The sequence below is a fragment of the Rattus rattus genome, chromosome 14 (genome assembly GCF_011064425.1).
Source record: "Rattus rattus isolate New Zealand chromosome 14, Rrattus_CSIRO_v1, whole genome shotgun sequence".
Taxonomy (NCBI): Eukaryota; Metazoa; Chordata; class Mammalia; order Rodentia; family Muridae; genus Rattus; species Rattus rattus.
In genome coordinates this window covers 22,572,967-22,596,953 of record NC_046167.1, presented here as the reverse complement: position 1 = coordinate 22,596,953, position 23,987 = coordinate 22,572,967, and the positions used below count along the sequence as shown (strand labels likewise).

The 23,987-nt window shown below is 42.3% G+C and overlaps 1 protein-coding gene across 1 annotated transcript; it reads right to left on the bottom strand.

Annotated features, from left to right (window-relative positions):
* Positions 1 to 5,141: 5,141 nt before the first annotated feature.
* Positions 5,142 to 12,720, bottom strand: Idi1 (isopentenyl-diphosphate delta isomerase 1). The gene is made up of 5 exons (XM_032884645.1): positions 12,351 to 12,720; positions 11,418 to 11,590; positions 9,966 to 10,058; positions 9,493 to 9,623; positions 5,142 to 7,176 (listed from the first exon to the last, which is right to left on the bottom strand). Exons 1-5 carry the CDS (start codon positions 12,485 to 12,487, stop codon positions 6,859 to 6,861), a joined length of 852 nt encoding a protein of 283 aa, XP_032740536.1. The 5' UTR covers positions 12,488 to 12,720; the 3' UTR covers positions 5,142 to 6,858.
* Between the last annotated feature and the right edge of the window lie 11,267 nt (positions 12,721 to 23,987).

Genomic DNA, 23,987 nt, shown 5'->3' with positions numbered 1-23,987 from the left:
AACTAATGGGCTTTTAGCTACGTGGTATTAGCCATGTTAGCTTGTCACCTTATCTAATTGTGATTGTGTATGTTCAGCCCCAGGGAGTGGCACTAGTAGAAGGTGTGACCCTGTTGCATTAGGTGTGACACTGAGGGTGTGGGCTTTAAGACCCTCATCCTAGCTGCCTAGAAGCCAGTCTTCTGCTAGCAGTCTTCAGATGTAGAACTCAGCTCCTCCTGTACCATGCCTGCCTGGATGCTATCATATTCCTGCCTTGATAATAATGGACTGAACCTCTGAACCTGTAAATGTTGTCCTTATAAGAGTTGCCTTGGTCTGTTCACAGCAGCAAAACCCTAATGAGTATTAGTTTGAGCAATAGACACTATGGGAAAAGAACTTGGAGTCTGTGAAATATTGTTCCTTTTCAGAGATGATATTTTTTGAGGTAGTTACAGGCTGGGCCTAACTTCCAGTGAGAATCAGTATTTTCTTGCTCCTCTAGGATCTAATCCTGGGATTCCAACCTGAGCCAGCACTCTCAGCAGGACTTCTGGTCTTTGCTTCCCTATTCTTAAATGTTTATTTATTTATTATATATAAGTATACTGTAACTGTCTTCAGACACACCAGAAGAGGGCATCGGATCCCATTACAGATGGCTGTGAGCCACCATGTGGTTGCTGGGATTTGAACTCAGGTTCTCTGGAAGAGCAGTCAGTGCTCTTAACCACTGAGCCATCTCTCCAGCCCTGCTTCCCTATTCTTATGTGTCAAAAGCCATACTCCATTTTCCCACCTTTCTGTTATTTTCCTTGTATTAGGCAATGCACCATGACAGAGTCAGCATAGAATGCCATCTCTGGAATTTGGTCCAGTGGTTTTTAGAGCTACTCAATTTCTGAAGTCTGTTCTAGGCCAGAGAGATCACATCTTGTTGCCTGGTGTAGGAGGGCTCAGCCCACTGTGGGCAGCACCATCCCTATGCAGGCAGGACTGGGTTTTATAGAACAGGTAGCTGAACATAAGCTAGGGAGCCATCCAGTAAGCAGGATTCCTCCATGGTTTGCTTCAAGCTCCTGTCTTGGTTTCCTTCTGTAAGGACTGTGGTCTGTAAGATAAAATAGACCCTTTCCTTTTGGTCAAAGCTGCTTTATTATAACCACAGAAACCAAAGCAGAACTCTTGGGATGTCTGCCTGAAGAAATATACCAACAGCCTTTGACCTGAAAGTTATGGTTGCTGTATGCAAGATGGACACCTGTAGGTATTGAAATTTTTACTCACTCATCCATTCATTTGACCAATAGGCAGATCCACTCAGGTTGCTTTCATAACTTCAATTTGTCAGTCTAGAAGAACTGTTCAGAATGACATGGAAGGTAAGGATTTAAGTCTTGAGTCAAATTCAACCAGGTGCAAACTAAGAGAACACATGTTCCAGGTAGAAGAAAAAATATAAAAATGCGTATTCTAGATGCAAAAGTTTAACCCTTGGGGTTGGGGATTTAGCTCAGTGGTAGAGCGCTTGCCTAGCAAGCGCAAGGCCCTGGGTTCGGTCCTCACCTCCGGGAAAAAAAAAGTTTAACCCTTGAAACCAAGAGGTAAAGAGTCGCTCCAGCTGGTGCTATACCTGTTCCCTTAAGTGGACACCATTCTCTGCCTCAGTTTGTGTATACTCCTTTGTTCTTCATAAACAGAACACAGCAGGGACTCTGTACACATCATACATTACATGGCCAAATGAACGGTCTCTTCTGAGGGCGATGTATTGTTTTTCATGAGATGTGTGCAGGTTAACACCGTAATCAGTTGCTGGACAAGACACACTGGCTTTAGGGACTGATACCCACAGTTACTCTCTTTTCTGCGTAGGTGACGTGTGGCTCCACCAACTGATTAAATCTCATCCCAGGAAGTAGTAGGCAGCAGTCCTCAGAAGTCTGCTGCTGTGAATGGCCACTGCTGCTGCCCCTACTTGACATTAATTCTACATTCTTTCATTTATTCAGCTAACATACACCGTGAACAAACCTTAAACTTCGATTATTCTGACATAGACACTTATTCTGGCCTCCAACTTCAACGGCCTGTCTTTGAACTTCAAGCCATCGTAATGGAGTGCTTACTCTTTGTTTCTGGCTTCTATGCTAGAGTGGCCTGTCCTACTATTGTGGGTACCATACTTGTTCTTTTCATTGCTCAATAGCAAGTCATAAGTACCAAGGATTTACTCATTATAGCTGTTCGGCTGGGATGTCATAAACTAGTAGGAGCTCCATGTAAGAGGACAGATGGTAAAGTGCCTGTTACGTAAACATGAGGAGTTATGTAAGCTTGGGGGCCTGAATCTGGATCCCTAGCACCCTAGGTAAAAGCCAGAAGTGGTGTCTGTACAGGTACGTGTCTGTAACCCTAGCACTAGAGGTGTATCATGGAGTTCTGTGTGGAGCAGAACTCACTGGCTAGCCAATTGCTTAGCTCTGGATCCAGTGAGAAACTTTGTTTTGATGAATAAGGTAGCTTGTGATGGATGAAAGACATCTGACCTCGACCTCTGACTTCTACACATAGGTAGGTGTACACACATAGACACAGATACAGACAAAAGGACTCACAGTGTATCACCTATTGAAAGGTAGTATGACTGCTGGGTATGGTGGCACACCTTTGATTCCAACCCTTCGCAGGCAGAGGGAGAACCTCTATGGGGGCCAGCCTGGTCTACACAGCAAGTTCTAGGACAGTCCTATATACAAAGAGGGGTTAATTTGAGAACCTAGGAGAGATCTAGTTTCTCAGAGAATGTGAGTGTGTCACTGATTTCTTGGCTCAAGAAAAATGCCAGTGGGTTTGTTTAATGAGGGCCAGAGTCTGAATCTGAGCCACGATTAAGAAATGGTAGTCAAGCCAATCTTCTAGGTAAGTCTCTCATCAGGCAGGGTTTGAGTACAAACTTCTCCTTCAACACAACACATACCAATCACAGGGTGGTGTGTGTGTATGTTTGTGTGTGTGTGTGTGTGTGTGTGTGTGTGTGTGTGTGTGTGTGTGTTTATGGTAAGGTTCATCTCTAAAATGTTGGATTTATTTTGCTTTGTTTTCCACACGGGCTCTCATTTGTAGGCCTATTCTCAGAGTTCTGCCTCTGCCACCTGGCATTGAGATTGGCATGAGTTAGCACGCTCAGCTTCTCCACTTTGTTCTTTGAGGCTTGAGCTCTCTCTCTCTCTCTCTCTCTCTCTCTCTCTCTCTCTCTCTCTCTCTCTGAACCTGGAGTTTATTGATTTGATTAGGCTAGCTGGCCAATCAGCTCCAGAAATCCACCTTTGCTTGCCCTCAGTCAGCATTGGGTTCAAGATACATGCCTAAGTACCCAGCTGTCACAGGAGTGGCCGGGATCCAAAACCAGGCCTCATGATTATCAGCCAGCACTTTATGGATTGAATCCATCCTCTCCGTAGCTCATTTCTTTCTAGCATGGAATGTTTGTCTGAATGCTCCATGTTGTTCATTCATCCCATTCTATGAATGTAACAGATTTCTATGCTAAAATGTACATTTGGGAATCTCAACCATGCAGACCATAAATCTAGCATAAAGGATGTGAAGATGGAGATGGCAGCTTAGGAGGCATATGCTCTTGCTGGGAAGAGGACCAGAGTTCAAACCCCCTGTACCCATGTAAAAGCCATGATTCCCTTGTCCTAATAACCTAGCATTGTTAGGTAGATCAGGGACAAGGGTAGGTAGATCAGAGGAGCTCACTAGCCAGCAAGCCTACCTTCATGTTCAGAGAGGACCTAAGACGCCTAACTTCCTCCTCTAGTCTTTACATGTATGCCATCCTGGCACACATGTGCATACATACTGTGAGGACTGAATTAGCCAGAGCCAGGCTGACTCCACAACAGGCTGCAAACTGGCAGTTTGGGAGACTAGGCCTAGTTTGTGTCCCAGAAATGAGAACCTGGATCCAGGAACCTGTGGTAGCCAGCCACAGCCTCGGGCAGACAATCCGAGGACATCTTTGTCATTTGGCCCGGAGTAAGAAGATAGCTAGAATGAGTAAGCAACCTCCTACACCAGGGCCCTAGAGACAGAGCTACCCACTCAAGATGTAAGGGTACAACCCCTCCCTGGAATTCCCAACAGAAAGAGCTGGGCCTGAGAGTTCACAAGGCGTCTCCATTCCCAAATAGGGAGACCCCTGCATGCAGGAGATTCAGCTGAATAAACACCCTTTGCTTTTGCAAACTATTTGAGCCTGGGATATTATTCTCTGGAAATTCCTGACCTTAACAATACCACATACATGAATATAAAAATTTAAGGCAGAAAGCTGTCTGCCAGATATACAAGTATAATATGCTCAAATTCACTATGTAGAAAGTAAGGCTAAAAAACAAAAGCAAAAACCTTTTAAAAAAATAGTTTACCTTTGCAAGGTAGTCAACCAATAAGATTTCTGTCCTTCGTACCCTGGTAAGGGTCCAATGGATGAGGCTGATCCAACTAAGGGAATGTCACCACCTCACCAGATGTGTCCCAGGGAATAAAGACAACTTTAGCTAGGATCCATTTTAGGCATGTCGTGCTAATGTGTTTCCTCCACTCAAAAGCCACTGTTCCCACCCCCATCCAGTAGGGTAAAGAATACAATAAAGAACCAAACACCTTAACTATCCTTCAAGACTAACACATCTGTGTTACAGTCCTAAGGTCAGAGGTAGCTATGCTTTGGGGGAGGGATACAATTTCTTATTTTAAAAGATGCTTGTGGGGTTGGGGATTTAGCTCAAAGGCCTTGGGTTCGGTCCTCAGCTCCAGGAAGGGTATGTGTGTGTATGTATGTATGTATGTGTATGTGTGTGTGTGTATATATATTATACTCATACTAGGAGTTTATGGGACCCAGCTATTCGTACACATCACGTCCTCACAGCATTCTGGCAATAAAGCAATATCCAACCCTTGCAGTCCCAGGTTATAGTTTAAGACTACTGTTCAATGTAATAACCACTGGCTTTATAAACTACTGGGAACTAATCATGTGCAGTCAGCCAATTCTTAGAAAATAAAACTACAAGTATTTTAAATGCTAAAGGTACATAGCATTTATCATATTTAAGATACAATATACAGATTAACCATTATACCCAGATATTAACAAGCCAGACAATATTAAAATAATTTATTTTTAATTTTCAATAAATACTTGCTACATAGTCATATCCCCAATGATAAATCAACTGTTCTGAGTTACCAAGAAATTAGATTTACAAAATTTTTGTAAGAAAAAAAATTATTATGCACCATTTAAGAATAAAGCTGTCTGAAGAGCTCAAATTTGACACACCTGTGGAAAGTTTTAAAAAGATTAGTGAAAACACATATCAGTATATCCCTATTCTATAACATCAAATCTTAGCATGTGCCTATTCCGAACATCCCTCATTGCCACTCCCTCCCACTTCCACCTCTAAATTAAGCCCTGATTATGGTGCAGTGAGCCCATTATGGGACCCTTGGTATCACCCATTAAAATTCTGGTTGTTGCTGGGCATGTGGTACACATCTTTAATCCCAACACTTAGCAGATAGATGGATCTCTAAGTTCTGAGGCTAGCCTGGTCTACAGACTGCGTTCTAGAATAGCCAGGGCTACACAGGGAAAGAAACCCTGTCTCAAAACACCCCTCCCACTTCCCCAGTTTTTCTTGTTTTTGGTTGTCTTAACAAAGGGGTGCGAATGCTACTAATCATTCGACACAGGCCAGACCCAAAGACAAGCCAGGCCAGTGGTGGTAGTGCCAAAGGTTTTCTCAACTGTTTAAAGCATAGCTCACTCTCATCTTAAGATTAACCCATCTTTTTCACTCTGATTGTAAACAGATTGCAGAATAGCTAATCAGTTACCAAGACTACCAAATGTAACAGTCATCTTTAAATAGTAAAATAATTTCAGGATGGTTAAAGCACAAAATCAACTGAGAATGACAAAAATTAGTATACAGAACTGACCTTTCAAATGTGTGGGTCAAACACCCAAGGGTTCAAAGCAATTGTATATTAATATTTGATTTGTACCACACATACAGATTTCTCCTTATCATAAAGCATAGTACAACAATCATTTACATTAGCATTTACACTGAATTCAGTGCTACGACCATGCCAGAGATGAAATGTGGGGAAGATGTTTATAAGTTCTATCATTTTCTATAGGCTTGAGCATCCAGAATATTGGTTATACAGGAGTTCCTGAAATTCATCATCCTGTGTGAAGGTTGAGGGAGCCACTTGCTTTCCTCTGAACCTGCTCTCTGTTATTATTGTTGTTACAATTATCTTTAGGATTAGGGACTTGACAACCCATGACATCATGCCTGCAAGGCAATCATGGTATCACTGAGCTGTACCCCAAGTTCGTTTAATCTCTTAGTGCTGTTTCAAAGCAGCTAAGCAGTGTCCTCTGTTCAATTTTCTATGATAAAAATCTAATGATATAAAAAAACACTTGGCAATTAGCAAAGTGTTCTGAAAGTGTCAGAAAGTAAAACATGAGGAGTTCTACTTATTCCTTTAATCTTGTCATAGCCAGGTATTTGTACAGGCTAAATTAAGTTTTCCTTATGGCATAATTTCATAATAACCTCTCCTAAATATCTTTTACAAGCATCATATATATATGTATATACATATATATATGTAACTGTAAGATAGTTGAATTTTTCTTTTTTTTTTTTTTTTTTTCTTTTCTCAAAACAAATTCTGGTTGTAAAATATCTATGTATCATACAAGGGAGCCCAATTTAAAACAAAATCAAACCATTCTTAGTAGGTAGAAAAAAAAATCTCAAATCATTTACACATTCACATTCTATGTATTTTCTCATGGTCAACAAAAGGACTCAATTGGTTTAAGTTATCCCACCATTTAAAGAGAAAAGCGTCTGCAATAATCTTAAACCATGGAGTTAACTTAATTTCACCCCTGGCTGCCTTCTTCAAAATTTCTTTGAGCTCTTCCTTTGATACATAGCAATAGCTTTTAATCTCGTTGGGATCCGGATTCAAGGTTACATTCTTCCTCAGGAACAAAATGTAATCAATTTCATGTTCACCCCAGATACCATCAGATTGGGCCTTGTAGTAAATTCTTGTTAGATAATTCATTTCATTTAGATCGACCTGCAACATAAAGAGAAAAATCAGTTAATAATACTATCAATGAGGTGGTGCAGTCTTTAGTCCCAGTACTCAGGAGGCAGAGGTCTTGAGTTTAGGGCACAGTGAGTTCCAAGCTAGTAAGGATGCACACTGAGACATGTCTCAGACAAACAAACAAAGCCAAAGAGAAGGAAACTGACTAGTGACAAAACAGAACTTAAAATTAACACATCTGTCTCAAGAATATCTTATTTTTTAAATTTATGTTTTTGTGTATGAGTGTGTCGCTTGCATGTGTACCTGTGTCCCAGGTGTGTACCTGGTGCCCTGGAGACTAGAGGCAGGTAACTGATCTCCTAGACCTGGAGTTACAGAGCAGTGTGAGCCGCCATATTGGCGTTGAGTAGTAAACATGGGTCCTCTGGAAGAGCAGCCAGTGCTCCTAGCTGAGCCATCTCTCCAGTCCTTTAACAGTATCCTGAATGACAGCAGCACAGTTTCACAATCAGAGCTTTTGAATATATGGAAAAATTATTAGTCTTGAGTGTCTAAATTTTTTATTCCTGAGGCCCAACATAAGTTAATTTTTTTTCAAAATATCAAAAAGTAGTTGTTCAAGCCAGAATGTAGCATCTGTTTTTTATAGTTGCTATTACAGAAAAACATTTACCATTTCAACTGCATATGAGAAGACACTTTGTCTTAATCTTCAAAGAGGACAGTTTAATTAGGCCTGGTGCTCTACTCCTTTAGTCCTAGCATGCTGGCTGGAAGCTGAAGCAGGCAGATCTCTAGGAGTTCAGGGCTAGCCCAGTCTACAATGAGCTCTAGGCTAGCTAGCCCTAAAATTTGTTTCTTAAAACCACAAAGTTTTGATCAAATTGGCTATTATAATTGATCAAATCAGAGCTAATGAATGTTTTCATTAGGAACATGAACCACAAATCTGAATGAATTGAAATAAACTTTTCTTTCCTTGGAATTGTTCCTTCTAAAAACATTTTTTCTATCAATCTGTGTGTGTGTGTGTGTCTATCTGTCTACCTACCTAACCTATTCTTGAGGCGAAGTTTTACCATGTAGCCTTGTCTGTCTGTCTGTCTGTCTGCCTGCCTGCCTGCCTGCCTGCCTACCTATCTAATCTATTCTTGAGGTGAAGTTTTACCATGTAGCCCTGGTTAGCTTAGAACTTTCTACATAGATAAGACTGACCTGAAACTCTGAACCATCTACCTCTGCCTTCTGAGTGCTGGGATTTAGCTCACTGAGGGCTTGCCAAGCATGGATGAAGCCCTGGGTTCCATCCCCAGAACCATGGTGTGCACTCTCATCACTAGGAAAATAGAGGCAGCTCATCAGATCAAGGTCATCTTCAAGTTCAAGGTCAGACTGAGCCACATCAGATCTCACTGATCCACTGAATCTCAAAAATAAATAAATAATAAAATAAAGTAAAAAGAGAGGGAGGCTGGAAAGGTAGCGCAAGAGTTAAAAGTGCTGTCTTGCTCTTCCACAGGACTGTGGTTTGAGTCCCAGCACCACACGGCAGTTAACACTTGGCCTAAACTCTAGTTCCAAGGCATTCACCTCCCTCTTTTGGCTTCCTCTGGTACTGTATGTAGATGGCGCACACTGAGATACATGCAGGAAAACAGACATAAAGTAAAAATCAGTATTGTTTAAAAAAAAAAAAAAAAAAAAGAGGCTGAAGAGATGGGCTCAGCAGTGCCCACCAGGAGATCCAGATCCAGTTCCCAGCACACACACGGGCGTCTAACACCCTCTTTTCTGGTGTCCTTGGGCACCAGGCACACATATGGTGCATATAAATATTGGCAAAACACTCAGACATACAAAATAAAATAAGCAAATCTAAAAAGGTATTTCTTAAAAAAGAGAATAAAAACTTAGCTGGGTTTGGAACGTGTGCCAATAATCCCGGCATTTAGGAGGCAAAACCAAGCATATTGTTGGTTGGAGGCCAGTGAGAGCTGGGCAGCAAAGACCAGAACAGTAAAACCAAACCAAAGCAATAAAAATGCATACGACATCCTTATTGAGGGGTTAATTCTATCTATCAGGAAGTTGGAAAATCAAACCACGAACTACTGCAATCCCAGTCAGTGGGAGGCTGAGGCAGGAGCATCAAGAATTTAAGGCAAGCTTTGGCTCCATGCTGTTCTGTAATAGAACTTACTGGAAGCGCACTCGCCAAGAGCGCACACAGTTCTGGTTCCGCTGGAAGCACTGCTGAGAACTTCTTCCTGGTAACAACCAGTCTCAGCCTGCTTAGAGCTGGGCTGTGGGCTGCTCGGTGACAGAGATGAGACCCCTTACCTCTTCCAAGGGTATCCCCAGCTCGGCCTTTAAGCGCCTCTGTGCTGCTCGTTTGACACCCATGGCATCGTTTTCTTCCAGCTCCCCGGGGTTATTTAATGGATGACTACAGCAACTATTGGTGAAACAACCTGGAAAATATTAATATGAACAAAGAAGAATTTTCTTCAAATCCTTGAAAGACCAAGGAAAAATTTTTATAAGCAATCAGATAGTTTTAAGTTAATTATAACAGGTTCCCAGACGTATTTTCTGAAAGACATTTATGGCTAAGTTTTAATGCTTTCTTAATCAAGATCAAAATATACAGATAATTCAGGGATTAAGATTATACTCACTGGATAAGATTATTAATATAAAATACAAATGAAGCCAGGTGCCTGGCTGTTCCTTTTGGACCTTGGCTCCAAGAAGTTCAGTCAGACTGAATACCGTTCCCAGCAAAGTCTCCCTTATTCCTTAAGTACACTAACCTGGAAAGGTAATTTTAGCATCCGATCTCTGCTGTAACAGGAGCTTGTTTTCAGTATTAAACAAGAAGACACTGAAAGCTCGATGTATTAGTCCTAAAAGCAAAACAGATATGATTGGTCAGAGTGTGCTGGCTATTTCTCCACTTCTCCCTCCTGCAGTTGAGAAGGCAACTTGCTGACAGTGCAGCTGTGTTCCAGTCTCCTAACAGGAAGTTCTCTGTGGCTGTTATGGAGAACAGTTCTAGAAAACCAGCAAGACTCAGGAGAAAGGGACGGGAGCTTTGATGCATGTCAGATGCTCCTTCAGGAATAGTTAACCCAGGCCAGTTAACCCAGGCCATTTGCATCTCTCTCTCTCTCTCTCTCTCTCTCTCTCTCTCTCTCTCTCTCTCTCTGTGTGTGTGTGTGTGTGTGTGTGTGTGTGGTCCATATTTCTCTTCAATAACTTCTCCTTTCTCTAATCTTTAGAAAGACAGACATGAGAACTATCATTAATGGTCTATTCCTTCCTTATGATTCCAAAATAAAATGAGTGGAGGGAAATATTACAGGAGACATAGAAAGGTAGATTTTATTTCTACACCATTTAACTAGCATGAAAGGGAAATTAGCATTCAGAAATGGATCTCTTAGTACTTAGCGGGGGGGGCAGATTTCTTTTTTTTTTAATTGGATATATTTCTTTATTTACATTTCAAATGTTATTCCCTTTGCCGGTTTCCAGACCATAAGCCCTCATCCTATCTTCTTCCAACAGGGTGTTCCTCCTCCCCAACCACCCACCCCTTCCTGCCTCCCGCCCTGACATTCCCCTATACTGGGGGGTCCAGCCTTGGCAGGACCAAGGGCTTCTCCTCACATTGGTGCCCAACAAGGCCATCCTCTGCTACATAAGCAGCTGGAGCCATGGGTCTGTCCATGTGTACTCTTTGGGTAGTGGTTTAGTCCCTGGGAGCTCTGGTTGGTTGGCATTGCTGTTCTTATGGGATTGCAAGCCCCTTCAGCTCCTTCAACTTTTTCTCTAATTCCTCCAACAGGGATCCCATTCTTAGTTCAATAGTTTGCTGCTAGCATTCACCTCTGTATTTGTCAGGCTCTGGAGGAGCCTCTCAGGAGACAGCTTTATCAGGCGCCTGTCAGCATGCACTTCTTGGCTTCATCAATATTGTCTAGGTTTGGTGGCTGTATATATACATGGATCCCCATGTGGGGCAGGCTCTGAATGGCCATTCCTTCAGTCTCTGCTCAAACTTTGTCTCCATATCTCCTATGAATATTTTTGTTCCAGGGGGGCAGATTTCTATGACAACCGGCCAGCCAGAGTTGTACACAGTGAGACACCCTCTCCAAACCCCAAAAGAGAAAGCATTCCTTTCATCTCAATATTTTTGTCAGCTAACTAGAAATGTCTAGACAAATCACTTTATAACAAAGAATACCTTAAGACAGTACCTTTGTCAATGTTTTCATTCAGGTGACAATTTTTCTTGGTGTCAGCCCCAATTTTATTGTCATTTTCATCAATAAGAATACACATCTCTGCTAGAAGCTGAACCTGTTTTTCATCAAGATTGCTGGTATTGATTTCAGGCATTGTGACAGAATGTTTGATCTGACCTAGAACACTAACATAGAGAAAAGTCATTTGTATTATGGTTTTCTAAATGGCATATAAATGTAGTACAGACATTCTAATACAAGCACTGTTAGAAGTGAAAGTGGACTTCAACTCACAGGATTTATCTACAACACTTATAAATTAATTTAAAATCCTCGCTAAGTAGATGTCTAACGTGCAGAATTATTAGACTTTCTGAAATAACGTCTTAACTCATAATGCCAGGATATAAAGAATGGACTTCAATGATTACAGGATAAAGTGACATTTTCTCATTCATTTAAAGACGCGGAAAGTACAAATGCACATCATCGAACTCAAGAAAAAGACCTAAGAACATATAAGAGAAGCGTTTTCATCAATAAAATCCACGTTGACAGTTACCGACCACAACACCTGCAAATCTCTCTTATTGTAGAAGAAAGCTTAGGAGTAGACCTATTTATTTTTGGAAGAAGACAAGTCAAGTGTTCCATACTGGGGCGAAGACCAGATTTTTCTCAACTCCCCAAGGGTTATGAACCACTACATTTCTCGGACTGCTGTATCGCTCTCAGGGCGTTTCCACGGACAACCCTGAGGACCAGCTCCCCTACTGGGTTGCATCCGACCACCCAACGCTTTCTAGGACCAGGCACCCAGCCCCGAACGTCAAAGGCCACTATGGCGAGCCAAGCTGGGAAACCGTGTCATCTCAGCCTCATACAGCCACCCGACCCCTCCTGGTCCCCTCTCGCCATCCTTCCCCAAGCACAAGGGAGGCTTACCAGCGATTCCAGACAGGAGTGTCGAGAAGCTGTGCGGAGCGCCGTACTTCAACGCTCTCCGCAGCATGCTCCGCCTCCAGACCCCGCCCCTTAAGAGCTGATCCAATCCCTCGCGCCAGTACCCGTCCGCGCCACATGCCTCCAGCCAATTGCCAATCTAGCGTAGTCCTGACGTCACGACCGCGCCAGGTTTGCGCGCGGTGGCACCACCTCCTCTACGCGTGGGTCCGGAAGACTTGCTGGAGATCCCCGGTAGTGATTGCGGCCCTGGAGCCCAAGAGAGGGTGTTGGCGACTCCCAGTGGCCAGCTGAGACTGCCCGCACGTCTAGCAGCTTTGCGATGGGGAAGCTTCCTCACTGGGGAGACTTCTTGAGGAGGGGGATCGGTCTGGTCGGTCGCCAGCCAATGGCATCTTCGACCATGCCCGGGCTCACCAATCAGCTGGAGGCAAGGCTAGGGCAGGCCCCTGACTCAGCTTGTGTGCGCGTGTGCGTGATGATGTCAGACGCCTTGAGATGCGCGCTCTGACAACTACAGTTTTCTTACTGGAGTTCTTGGGGGTTGGTCTTGATGGATATTAAGGAAAATTAAGAAATCACTGTTAAAGTGTTAGTTTGGAAACTTTCATCCTGCCTCCCCAACATGTTAGTCCACTCTACTTCCAGTAAGAAGATTCTGTAGATTTGCAGCAGCAGCGATAATTCCCAAGGCGCTTTGCAATGCGGAATAAAAGCAAAGTTAAATGAAGCAGAGGTCGGTTGGGAAAATAGTTTGTACTCGATTAATTTGACAGTCATTAAACCATCGTGTGGCAGTCCATTCTTAACAAATTCAGTGACTCAAGGTTATTATAGGCAAGGAATCTTTTTCTACAGATTGTATGTGAAGGTTTTATAGATTTGGTGGCACATGTCTTAAACCTCAGCACTCAGGAGGCAGAGGCAGGCGGATCTTCAAAGTGAGTTCCACGGCAGTCGGAGCTACCCAAAGAAACCCTGTCTGGAAAAACGAATTAATTATTATGTAATTGGGGGAAAGTTCATGTCTCGAACAACCAAGTCAATACATGAATACATATAATAATGATAATAATAATTAGCTCTAATAATAGCAATTATTATAAGATGTGATGTTGTGAAAAAGTTCATTTAATCTATTACATAATAACGTTTATTATTTTGTAGTATATATGTGTAGTGTATGCATTATGTGCATATGTGTGTTAAGGTGCATAATATCTTCCTCTGTTGCTTTTTATTAACATTTTGTTTTCACAATATTATCATTAATATTTTGTTTGTGAGTGGATGTGGGCATAGCACAATGCTCAGAGGCTAGTGGAGGTTAGAGGACAGCTAAGAGAATCAGTTCTCATTCCAGCAAGCTCAGGTCTTCAGGATTAGGGGCAAGTATCTTTACCCAGTGAGCAATCTTGCCAACCTCTCCACTGTATGTTTTGAGAGAGGGTATCTCACTGAATTTGGAGCGTGTTGATTTAGCTAGATTGTATAGCCAGCAAATCCTCATGTTTGGGATTGCAGATACACACTGACATGTCTGGCTTTTTCCATGGGTGTGGGGATCTGAGCTCAGGTCTTCAAGCTTTCACCTTTCACCTGAACCTTCTTCCCTGCCCAATGCATGTGGAACTCAAGTGCATATTTCCCATGGATAATTTTGTAATACGCATTGGCCATTTAGAAAATAATGAGTTACTGAATTAAGCAAGTGTTCCAAATGTTGGCACATTTCATTATTCATTGTCAAGCAATCATATTAATATCACTAATAATCTTGAGACACATTAGGTACCTTTCCCTGGGAAGGTTCAAAGAGTGAAGCATTGTTGAAACACTGCTACATACTATTAAGTCATGGATAATGGTAATAATAGCCCCTTATTCCTAATATTCCTTTTAATGTTATTTTTCCTTTATATGAGCTGAAATGGGAAGTGGGGATTGATTGCCTAATTAACAGATATCCCCTCTCTGGTGCTCAAAATTCTTTGAACAAAGGACTACCAACCAACCAGCAAACCAACCATCCGGCCAATCAACCACCCAACCAACCAACCGGCCAACCAGGTAGCCAACCAACCAGCTAACTAACTAGCTGGACTACCTTCATGCTAGCTCCAGTCATTTTGAATACTCTGAGGGCATCATGAGGAAGCTATGCACAGGTGCCCACTGCTGAAGTGTCACTCTGATAGCATGGCTCCTGCAGCTATAATGTTATGTTTGGAATGGTTTATGGCAGATTTTTTTTTTTTTTTTTTTTTTTTTTTTTGTCATCAGAAGCCTCAGCTTTTCCTGTCAAGATGGGGAGAGGTTCACATTAGAGAAAAGGCTTAGCTATGAAGAACTGGCTGCTCTTGCAGGGGACCAGCACCCACACTGCAGATCATAACCATTGACAACTCCCATTCTGGAGATCTGAGACCTTCTCTTGCCTTCACTAACATCAGGCACAGACATACGTGTAGGCAAAAGTTCACTCACATAAAAATTTTAAAGCCTTAGGAAGTAAGAGTGGCAGCATTTTCTCAAGTGACCAAACCAAAGGCCTGTGACTGGAGTTTTTTTTTTAAGACAGTGTCTTGTGCTATGTACCATAGGCTAAGCTGAAAAGATCTAAGTAATCCAGATTGGCCTTGAACTAGTGGTGTTTCTCAATGGCAAGGACAGTGATTGAAATATCATGTAGCCCCAGGCTGGCTTTAAACTGGTAGTAAATGTCTATTGCTGAGGAAAGTCTTTGGGATGTGATACAGCCTTAGGCTGCTCTTGTACTTCCAGCCTTTCCGCCTGGGCTGCCTAAGTGCCGGGATATCAGGCATGCACCACCACGTTTGGCTGGAAATATTTTAACCTACTATGTTTCTTTTTATTTGATCCAAAGAGTGCTAGAAAAGGGGGAGGGTTGTAAAGATAGAAGGGAAGTAAAACTTAGTAGCTCAAGAATAGGTACTTTAGCTGTGTTTTATGGTTGAAGGTTAGAAGGAAGACAGTTCTAGACTCTCATACTTCAGGGAAACTCAGCAACATGTCATAACTTCAAACTGGATTACTGGCCTCTGAGTTTTCCGATACTTCATGGTTATAGTCTCCTGGGGATTCCTTGTTTTTTCAGGTCCTTTCAACTTTAGTCCCAGTTGTTAGATGCTCTCTATTTTAATTGAACTTTCTAGAGGACTTATTTGGAGAGTCCTGTACTCTTTTCGAATTGATCTTTGTTATATATTTCTTGGTTTAGATTCGTATTTCAGCTTTTGTGTCAGAATCCCATTCTGGCCCAATCAACAGTGTTAAGAATGTGAGTCTAACCCTTCATAATAGTCCCAAATACTATAAAATACCTCGGTGTGACTCTAACCAAGCAAGTGAAAGATCTGTATGATAAGAACTTCAACTCTATGAAGAAAGAAATTGAAGAAGACCTCAGAAGATGGAAAGATCTCCCATGCTCATGGATTGGCAGGATTAACATAGTAAAAATGGCCATTTTACCAAAAGCGATCTACAGATTCAATGCAATCCCCATCAAAATACCAATCCAATTCTTCAGAGAGTTAGACAGAACAATTTGCAAATTTATCTGTAATAACAAAAAACCTAGGATAGCTAAAACTATCCTCAACAATAAAAGGACTTCCAGGGGGGATCACTATCCCTGAACTCAAGCAGTATTACAGAGCAGTAGTGATAAAAACTGCATGGTATTGGTACAGAGACAGACAGATAGACCAGGGGAATAGAACTGAAGACCCAGAAATGAACCCACACACCTATGATCACCTAATTTTTGACAAAGGAGCCAAAACCATCCAATGGAAAAAAGATAGCATTTTCAGCAAATGGTGCTGGTTCAACTGGAAGTCAGCATGTAGAAGATTACAGATCGATCCATGCTTATCACCCTGTACAAAGCTTAAGTCCAAGTGGATCAAGGACCTCCACATCAAACCAGATTCACTCAAACTAATAGAAGAAAAAATGGGGAAGAATCTCGAACACATGGGCACTGGAGAAAATTTCCTGAACAAAACACCAATGGCTTATGCTCTAAGATCAAGAATCGACAAATGGAATCTCATAAAACTGCAAAGCTTCTGTAAGGCAAAGGACACTGTGGTTAGGACAGAACGGCAACCAACAGATTGGGAAAAGAACTTTACCAATCCTACAACTGATAGAGGGCTTATATCCAAAATATACAAAGAACTCAAGAAGTTAGACCGCAGGGAGACAAATAACCCTCTTAAAAATGGGGTTCAGAGCTAAACAAAGAATTCACAGCTGAGGAATGCAATGACTGAGAAACACCTAAAAATGAAATGTTCAACATCTTTAGTCATAAGGGAAATGCAAATCAAAACAACCCTGAGATTTCACCTCACACCAGTGAGAATGGCTAAGATCAAAAACTCAGGTGACAGCAGATGCTGGCGAGGATGTGGAGAAAGAGGAACACTCCTCCATTGTTGGTGGGGTTGCAGACTGGTACAACCATTCTGGAAATCAGTCTGGAGGTTCCTCAGAAAATTGGACATTGAACTACCTGAGGACCCAGCTATACCTCTCTTGGGCATATACCCAAAAGATGCCCCAACATATAACAAAGACAAGTGCTCCACTATGTTCATAGCAGCCTTAGTTATAATAGCCAGAAGCTGGAAAGAACCCAGATGCCCTTCAACAGAGGAATGGATACAGAAAATGTGGTACATCTACACAATGGAATATTATTCAGCTATCAAAAACAATGACTTTATGAAATTCATAGGCTAATGGATGGAACTAGAAAATATCATCCTGAGTGAGGTAACCCAATCACAGAAAAACACACATGGTATGCACTCATTGATAAGTGGATATTAGCCCAAATGCTTGAATTATCCACATTGCACAGAACACATGAAACTCAAGAAGGATGACCAAAATGCGAATGCTTCACTCCTTCTTTAAAAGGGGAACAAGAATATCCTTGGCAGGGAATAGGGAGGCAAAGTATAGAACAGAGACAGAAGGAACACCCATTCAGAGCCTGCCCCACATGTGGCCCATACATATACAGCCACCAAACTGGATAAGTTGGATGAAGCAAAGAAGTGCAGGCTGACAGGAACCGGATGTAGATCTCTCCTGAGAGACACAGCCAGAATACAGCAAATACATAGGTGAATGCTAGCAACAAACCACTGAACTGAGAATGGGACCCTGGTTGATGGAATGAGAGAAAGAACTGAAAGAGCTGAAGGGGCTCGAGACCCCATATGAACAACAATGCCAAGCAACCAGAGCTTCCAGGGACTAAGCCACTACCCAAAGACTATACATGGACTGACCCTGCGGTCCAAATTCATAGATAGCAATTAATAGCCTAGTAAGAGCACCAGTGGAAGGGGAAGCCCTTGGTCCTGCCAAGACTGAACCCCCAGTGAACGTGATTGTTGGGGGGAGGGCGGTAATGGGGGGAGTATGGGGAGGGGAACATCCATAACAGAAGGTGGAGGGGTTAGAAGGCTGATGGACAGGAAACTGGGAACGAGAATAACATTTGAAATGTAAATAAGATATACCCAATTTAAAAAAATGGAAAAAACCCAGACATATAGAACCTTTCTATTAAAATAAGGCTGAATCAGAAAAAGAAGAAGAATGTGAGTCTAAGGTTGAAAGGATAAGCAGAGATGAACAATATAGGAGTTTAGAAATATAATCGTTACCCTTTTTCCTAATTTCACATGGTTGCAGTGTACAGGCATTGAACCTGAGGCATTATTTCAGTGGTTTTCTCCAACTGTTGCATACTACATTATGATTAGTTTTGTAAGCAGTTTTATGTTTTTATGTATTTATGGGTGATGAAGCAAGAGACAAAGTGGCAGAATAATCCAACCAATAGACTGAGTTTTAAAAATCTTAGAAACACATTTATGGAAATTCTTTTTTCTTATTGTTCATGGTTTGGATAGAAAATTGCCCACAAAGGCCATGTGTTGAAGGCTTAGTCCCCAACGTAGCAATACAGGAGTCAACGGTTGAACCTGGGGTCATGTTAATATGAGCATTATGATCTTATCAACAGGTTAATCCCATTGTACTGGCAACTGATGGGATTGTTAGGCGCTAATCGACAGTTTCAGGCCGGGGCTGACTGGGAGGAACTTACTGGGCACACACTCCTGAAGGTTATGGTTTGTTTCTGCTTATGCACTTCTGGCTTCAGTAAGGTCGGGTCAGCTTTGCTCTGTCCTGCCCTGTATGTCATGACTGCCTTCTTGTTTGCACAGGCCCAAGGTCAGCACAGCCTCATGACCATGGTCTGACACTCCTTTCTTTACTCTCGTATGTGATCACTGAAATGGAACACTCACGAACACACTCAGGTTTTTTTTTTTGTTTGTTTGTTTGTTTTTGTTTTTGGTTCTTTTTTTCGGAGCTGGGGACCAAACCCAGGGCCTTGCGCTTCCTAGGCAAGCGCTCTACCACTGAGCTAAATCCCCAACCCCCACAGTCAGTTTGAAAACTAGTCAGTGAGTGTCACAGTAAAATCTTAGGCACTGCAGAGGTGTTCTTATACCCATTGTTGAAGACTGAGCCTGGGGCCTCATGCATGTTAGCTGAGCAGTGCACCACTGGGCTCCGTCCATACTCACCCCTTTCTTCTCACTTTAGAAACCATGAGCCAGTCCCTGGACAAGTGGTCCTCCCATCTCAGGTTCCTGAGTTAGTGTGGGACAGATCTGAGCTGCAAGCTTATTGATTCTTTCATAGACTTCACTCTATATTCTTTGAATACTGGGAATCCTTTAGGAAGGAGACAATGAAACATGTAAGAATATTCTTGGAATATTTAAAATACAGCATTTGAAGACTGGGGGATGGCTTAGGTGCTGAAGTGCAAGCATGCGGACTTGAGTTCGATTCCCAGAACCCACATAAAAAAGACGGGTATGAACTGGGTCTGCTGATACACACCTTAATCCCAGCAGTCAGGAGGCACAGATAAATGGACTTTTGAGATAAATGTGAGTTCTGCCAGCCAAGGCTACATAGTGAAAACCCAGTCTCAAAAACAATCAACAAACAAACAAAATTTGGGAATGGTGGGTATTCTGGTAAACCCAGAGTTCTCAAGGCAGAGATACATAAATCCCTGGGGCTCTCTGGCCAACCAGCCTAGCTTACCTGATGAGCTCCAGGTCAGGGAGAGACCTTCTCTCTAGTGAAAGGTGGACAGTGCCTAAGGAATGCCATCTGAGGTTGGCCTGCGGCCTAATGTGTGATAGATTTATAACAGTGGAATTACTATGGTATTAGCAACTGGTGAAAGGTGAGAAGGTGGCCTACTGGAGGAGGTAGGCCACTGAGGACAGGCCTGGGCTATAGCTTACCCTGGCTTCTCCTTACTGCCATATGCTTTTGCCACAAGCCCAGGACATGCTAAAGTTATTTCTGTCAGGTATTTGGTGACAGAGACATAAACACTAGTAAGTGGAGGAAGCAGAATCACTGCTGTGACCGTCTGACAATGTTGACTGTTTGTTTGTTGTTTATTCTGGGTCTCACTTTGTAGTTCAGATTGGCCTGGAGCTATGCATAGCCTAGGCTTGTCTAAATCTGGTGATCATTCTGCTTCAGCTTCCAAGGTCCGGAGTTACAGTTTGAGCCACCACACCCAGTAACAACTGGTATTGCTTTGCAGGAGGAATTTGTAAGAGTTTGGAGTAGTCTAGAGAAGGCTTAGAATGCTTTGCTATTCTGTATGAGCTCTGTAGACCAGAATGTAGTAGAAAGCAGACAGGAAGCAATGTTCTGGAGGCCTCTAGTGGTTACAAAAATTTCAAAATACTCTATTTGGTATCACTCCAGAGGCCACTCATGTTAGGTTCTAGCTAAGAATTTGCCTACTTTTTGCCCACGTCCTGAGACTTTCACAGGTGTGACGTTTAAAGGTAATGAACTAATTACCTTTAAACAGAAAAAATTCAAGACAGCTTAGTGTTCATACTTTGGGGTAGACAATATATGTGTCATAATGAAACCATTATTTTGTAGGCCAACGAAAATTTTACTTTTTAGAAAACTAGATGCAGTTTCTATAATCTCAGCACTTATATTTGTTTGAGACAGGGTCTCAAAATTCTTGGCTACATAGTGAGTCTGAAGGTACCCTGGGCTGCATGAGATCCTGTCTCAAGCAGAGACAAAACAAACAAAATGGAAAGATGCAGTGTGCACAGGGACAGTAAAAAAGATGTCTTCAGAAGATTTTGGGAATTGGCCAACTCTTCCCATCATGAACTCAGGTGTAAAACTATAAATCCATTTGACATTCTCTTGAGAGGTATAGGGCCACCTCAAGAAATACTTTTCTCAAGTCAGCCACCCAGAATCTGAGGCCAGTACTGTTGTGACCCAAAGGGTCTGGGTCTCTGTAGTTGAACTTGGTACTACTCACATGATACTGGTTTTGCAGGCTTACACGGTGCAAGAACAATGAATGTAGTCATGGAGGATTCCACCAAGATTTCACAGGAAGGACTCAGATGACAGGAGATGTTCATCAGGTCAGGATCCCCCATAGACAGCCTCTGAGAGATGATACAGGGGGCTGTGAATGTGAATCTTAAGCTGCAATAGAGACCCCAGAATGCTAGAAATACAGAATATTTGCTAAAGAAAGCCACAGTGATCAGCCCAAAAGGCTGTCAAAAGTCCCACTGTGAACATCAGATATGGAGCTATGTGTCCTTTTCCATTAATTGATTTTACTTTTTATCCTAATTGTAGGTACTCTCCTTCTAGTCTCCCCGTCACATGACCCCTTCCCCCATTTCTCCCTCCCCTTTACCCCTAAGAAGGGGGAAGGTTTCTCCTGGGTACCAACCCATCCTGGCACCTCAAATCACTGCATGACTATCCACTATCATTGGATGCCTGTACATCCTCTCCCACTGAGGCCACATAAGGGCATGCAGGCAACAGTCAGGGTAAACCATCGCACTGGTTGTTGGGGGACTCACATGAAGTCCAAGCTGCACATACAGTACCTATGTCAGGGTAGACCTAGGTGCAGCCCTTGTGTGCTCACTGGTGGTTCAGTCTCTAGGAGTCCCCACGGGTTCAGTAGTTGACTTTGTTGGTCTTGGTCTTTTTTTTTTTCTTTTTTTTGGAGCTGGGGACCAAACCCAGGGCCTTGCACTTGCCAGGCAAGCACTCTACCACTGAGCTAAATCCCCAACCAGGTCTTGGTCTTCTTATGGACTTCCTATCCTCTCTGGATTCCTCAGTCCTTTCCCCACCTCTTCCATGTGTTAATGCTTCCAATGCTGATTTGTAGTCTTGCTTTGGTCCAATGCAAATGCATGATTCTGAATGTATGATAGAAGTCTTCTCTGCATGCATAGGCCTCTTTATGCAATTTAGAGTCATACAACTACCTCTCTATATGGGAAGTATACAAAGATGAAGTTCGGGAATTATATCTTGGACTCGTATTCATCCTTGTATAATAGCAACATTTGTTTTTTGCCTTTGAATGTTGGAAGATGTAACTTGTTTTTATATGGGCTCATAGCTAAGTTTGTTTTGGGTTTCAGAAGAATCTTGAATCTAAGTATTTGAGATGGCTGTCAAGACTGCTCAGCTGTTAACAGTAAGAACTGCTCTTGTAGTGGGCTTAAGTTTGATTCTTAGAACTATGTCCAAATGCTTATAGTGCCTATAACTCTAGGAGATCCACACTATTTTCTGGACTCCTTAGACAACTGTAGTCATGTACACACACACACACACACACACACACACACACACGAACATACTTTAAAAATTATAGATCTTGAACTTAAGTCTTTGGAGCGCATTTTGGAATTGTTACAGAGTTTGGTGGACTCTTGGCAGTAGACTAAACACACTTAGCATTATGAGGTGACTATGAATCTTTGGAGGCCAAGGGCAGAATGGTATGGTTTGAAATAAAAAGATCTCTACAGGGTTACATTTTGGGTGCATGTTCTTTAGATGGGGGTGCTACTTTGGAAGAGTCAGGATACTCTGTAGATGGGGTCTAAGACTGGAGATAAGTCTTTAAGGGTGTATTATTCCTTGCCTCCTTGCCTTATTCTTTGCTTCTTGTCTGGCATTAGGTGAAGAATTTCTTCTGCCAAATGTTTCTACCACCATGATATCCTGCACAAGCGACTGTGAGCTAATTCCCCTGGAACCATGTACCAGAAGAAATCCCTTCCTTTTTTATCTTGATAAAAGGCATCTTGACCAAGCAACAGAAAACTAACACAATATCATCATATTTGCATTTCAACACTGTACTTTGTGAAGAATCTGTTATTTAGGTATTGCCATGAGATCTGGTCGGATGATATCTTCACAATGATGTCTTTGTATATACTCTTGAGATGGTGAAACATAGAGTTTGGGATGTACAATACCAGGACACTATGCTCCCTTATGTAACTCAGATTTATTCAGCTCTTTCTAAATGCCTGCTATTATGCAAAGAGTTTCACTTCTGCCTCTTATTCTGTGACTTTAGGCTGGTGCCCTGCTGATTGTTTTCTTTAAAGTTTTTGAATTTTATTTCATGTGTATGAATATTTTGCATACATGTATACCATATGTGTGTCTCATACCTGAGGAGATCAGAAGAAAGGCATTGGAGTTCATAAAACTGCAGATGTTGAGGCCTGCTCCTTTTAACATAACTGTAGCCATTTTGCATTCAGTCTCTATTTTGCTCATAAGGTGAAATTAAGTTCAGGTTCCCAGACTCCACTTCCCAGAAGTAATGATTCATAGCTGACGCTGAACAATGCCACTAATAAGCCAAAACGTTATGATTATAATGCTTATGCTGTTATCTCAGTGCTCTGAAATTCCCATTTACCACCACCCCTCTTACCTCGCTCAGGACCAATCAGCTTAAAGGTTAGCTGATACTACTTTTGTCTAGTTAGGCAAAATTTTGTACTGCTCCCGCCTTGTCTTTTAAACCTCTGAACCTGGTTTTCCTATAAAAAGCCTGCCCCAAGAACAGACTGGTACCACAAAATTAGGTTCCTGAGTCCCTTCTATGGTCCTGACTGATCAGTCTTGTGGTATGTGTTCTATAAACCATTCTTGCTTACCTAGGATCTGTGTTAATATGGTTTGTAATGCACTTTCTGGACCCTAACAACAGACAGTTGTGACCTATCATGTGGGTGCTGGGAATTTAACTTGGGTCTTCTGCATGAGTACTCAGTGCTCTTAACAGACAGCTCCCTCTTAGGGTTTCATTGCAGTTCTTACAAAGGACATCTAACTGGAGCTGGTAACAGTTCAGAGGCTCAGTCCATTATCGTCTTGGTGAGAAGCAAGGCAGCATGCAGGCAGGCATAGGACTGCAGATGAGCTGAGAGCTCTGTATCTTGATCCAAAGGCAGCAGGAGATGGAGACTTACTTGCCACACTTGAACTTGAGACCTCAAAGTCTGCACCAGGCCCATACTTCCTCCAACAACACACCTACTCCAGCAAGGTTACATCTCCAATATTGTCACTCCCTATGGGCCTATAAGAGCCATTTTATTCAAACCACCACACCCTATTGCTTTTTTTTTTTTGTGG

Bases quoted from the DNA above. Each gene is read 5' to 3' on its own strand.
- Idi1 (XM_032884645.1), bottom strand. From the start codon at position 12,487: ATGTGGCGCGGACGGGTACTGGCGCGAGGGATTGGATCAGCTCTTAAG. The intron at 9,624-9,965 runs GTTAGTGTACTT...AATATTTTCCAG, and splicing joins TGCTAAAATTACCTTTCCAG to GTTGTTTCACCAATAGTTGC. The intron at 7,177-9,492 runs GTAAGGGGTCTC...TTTATGTTGCAG, and splicing joins TGGGGATACCCTTGGAAGAG to GTCGATCTAAATGAAATGAA.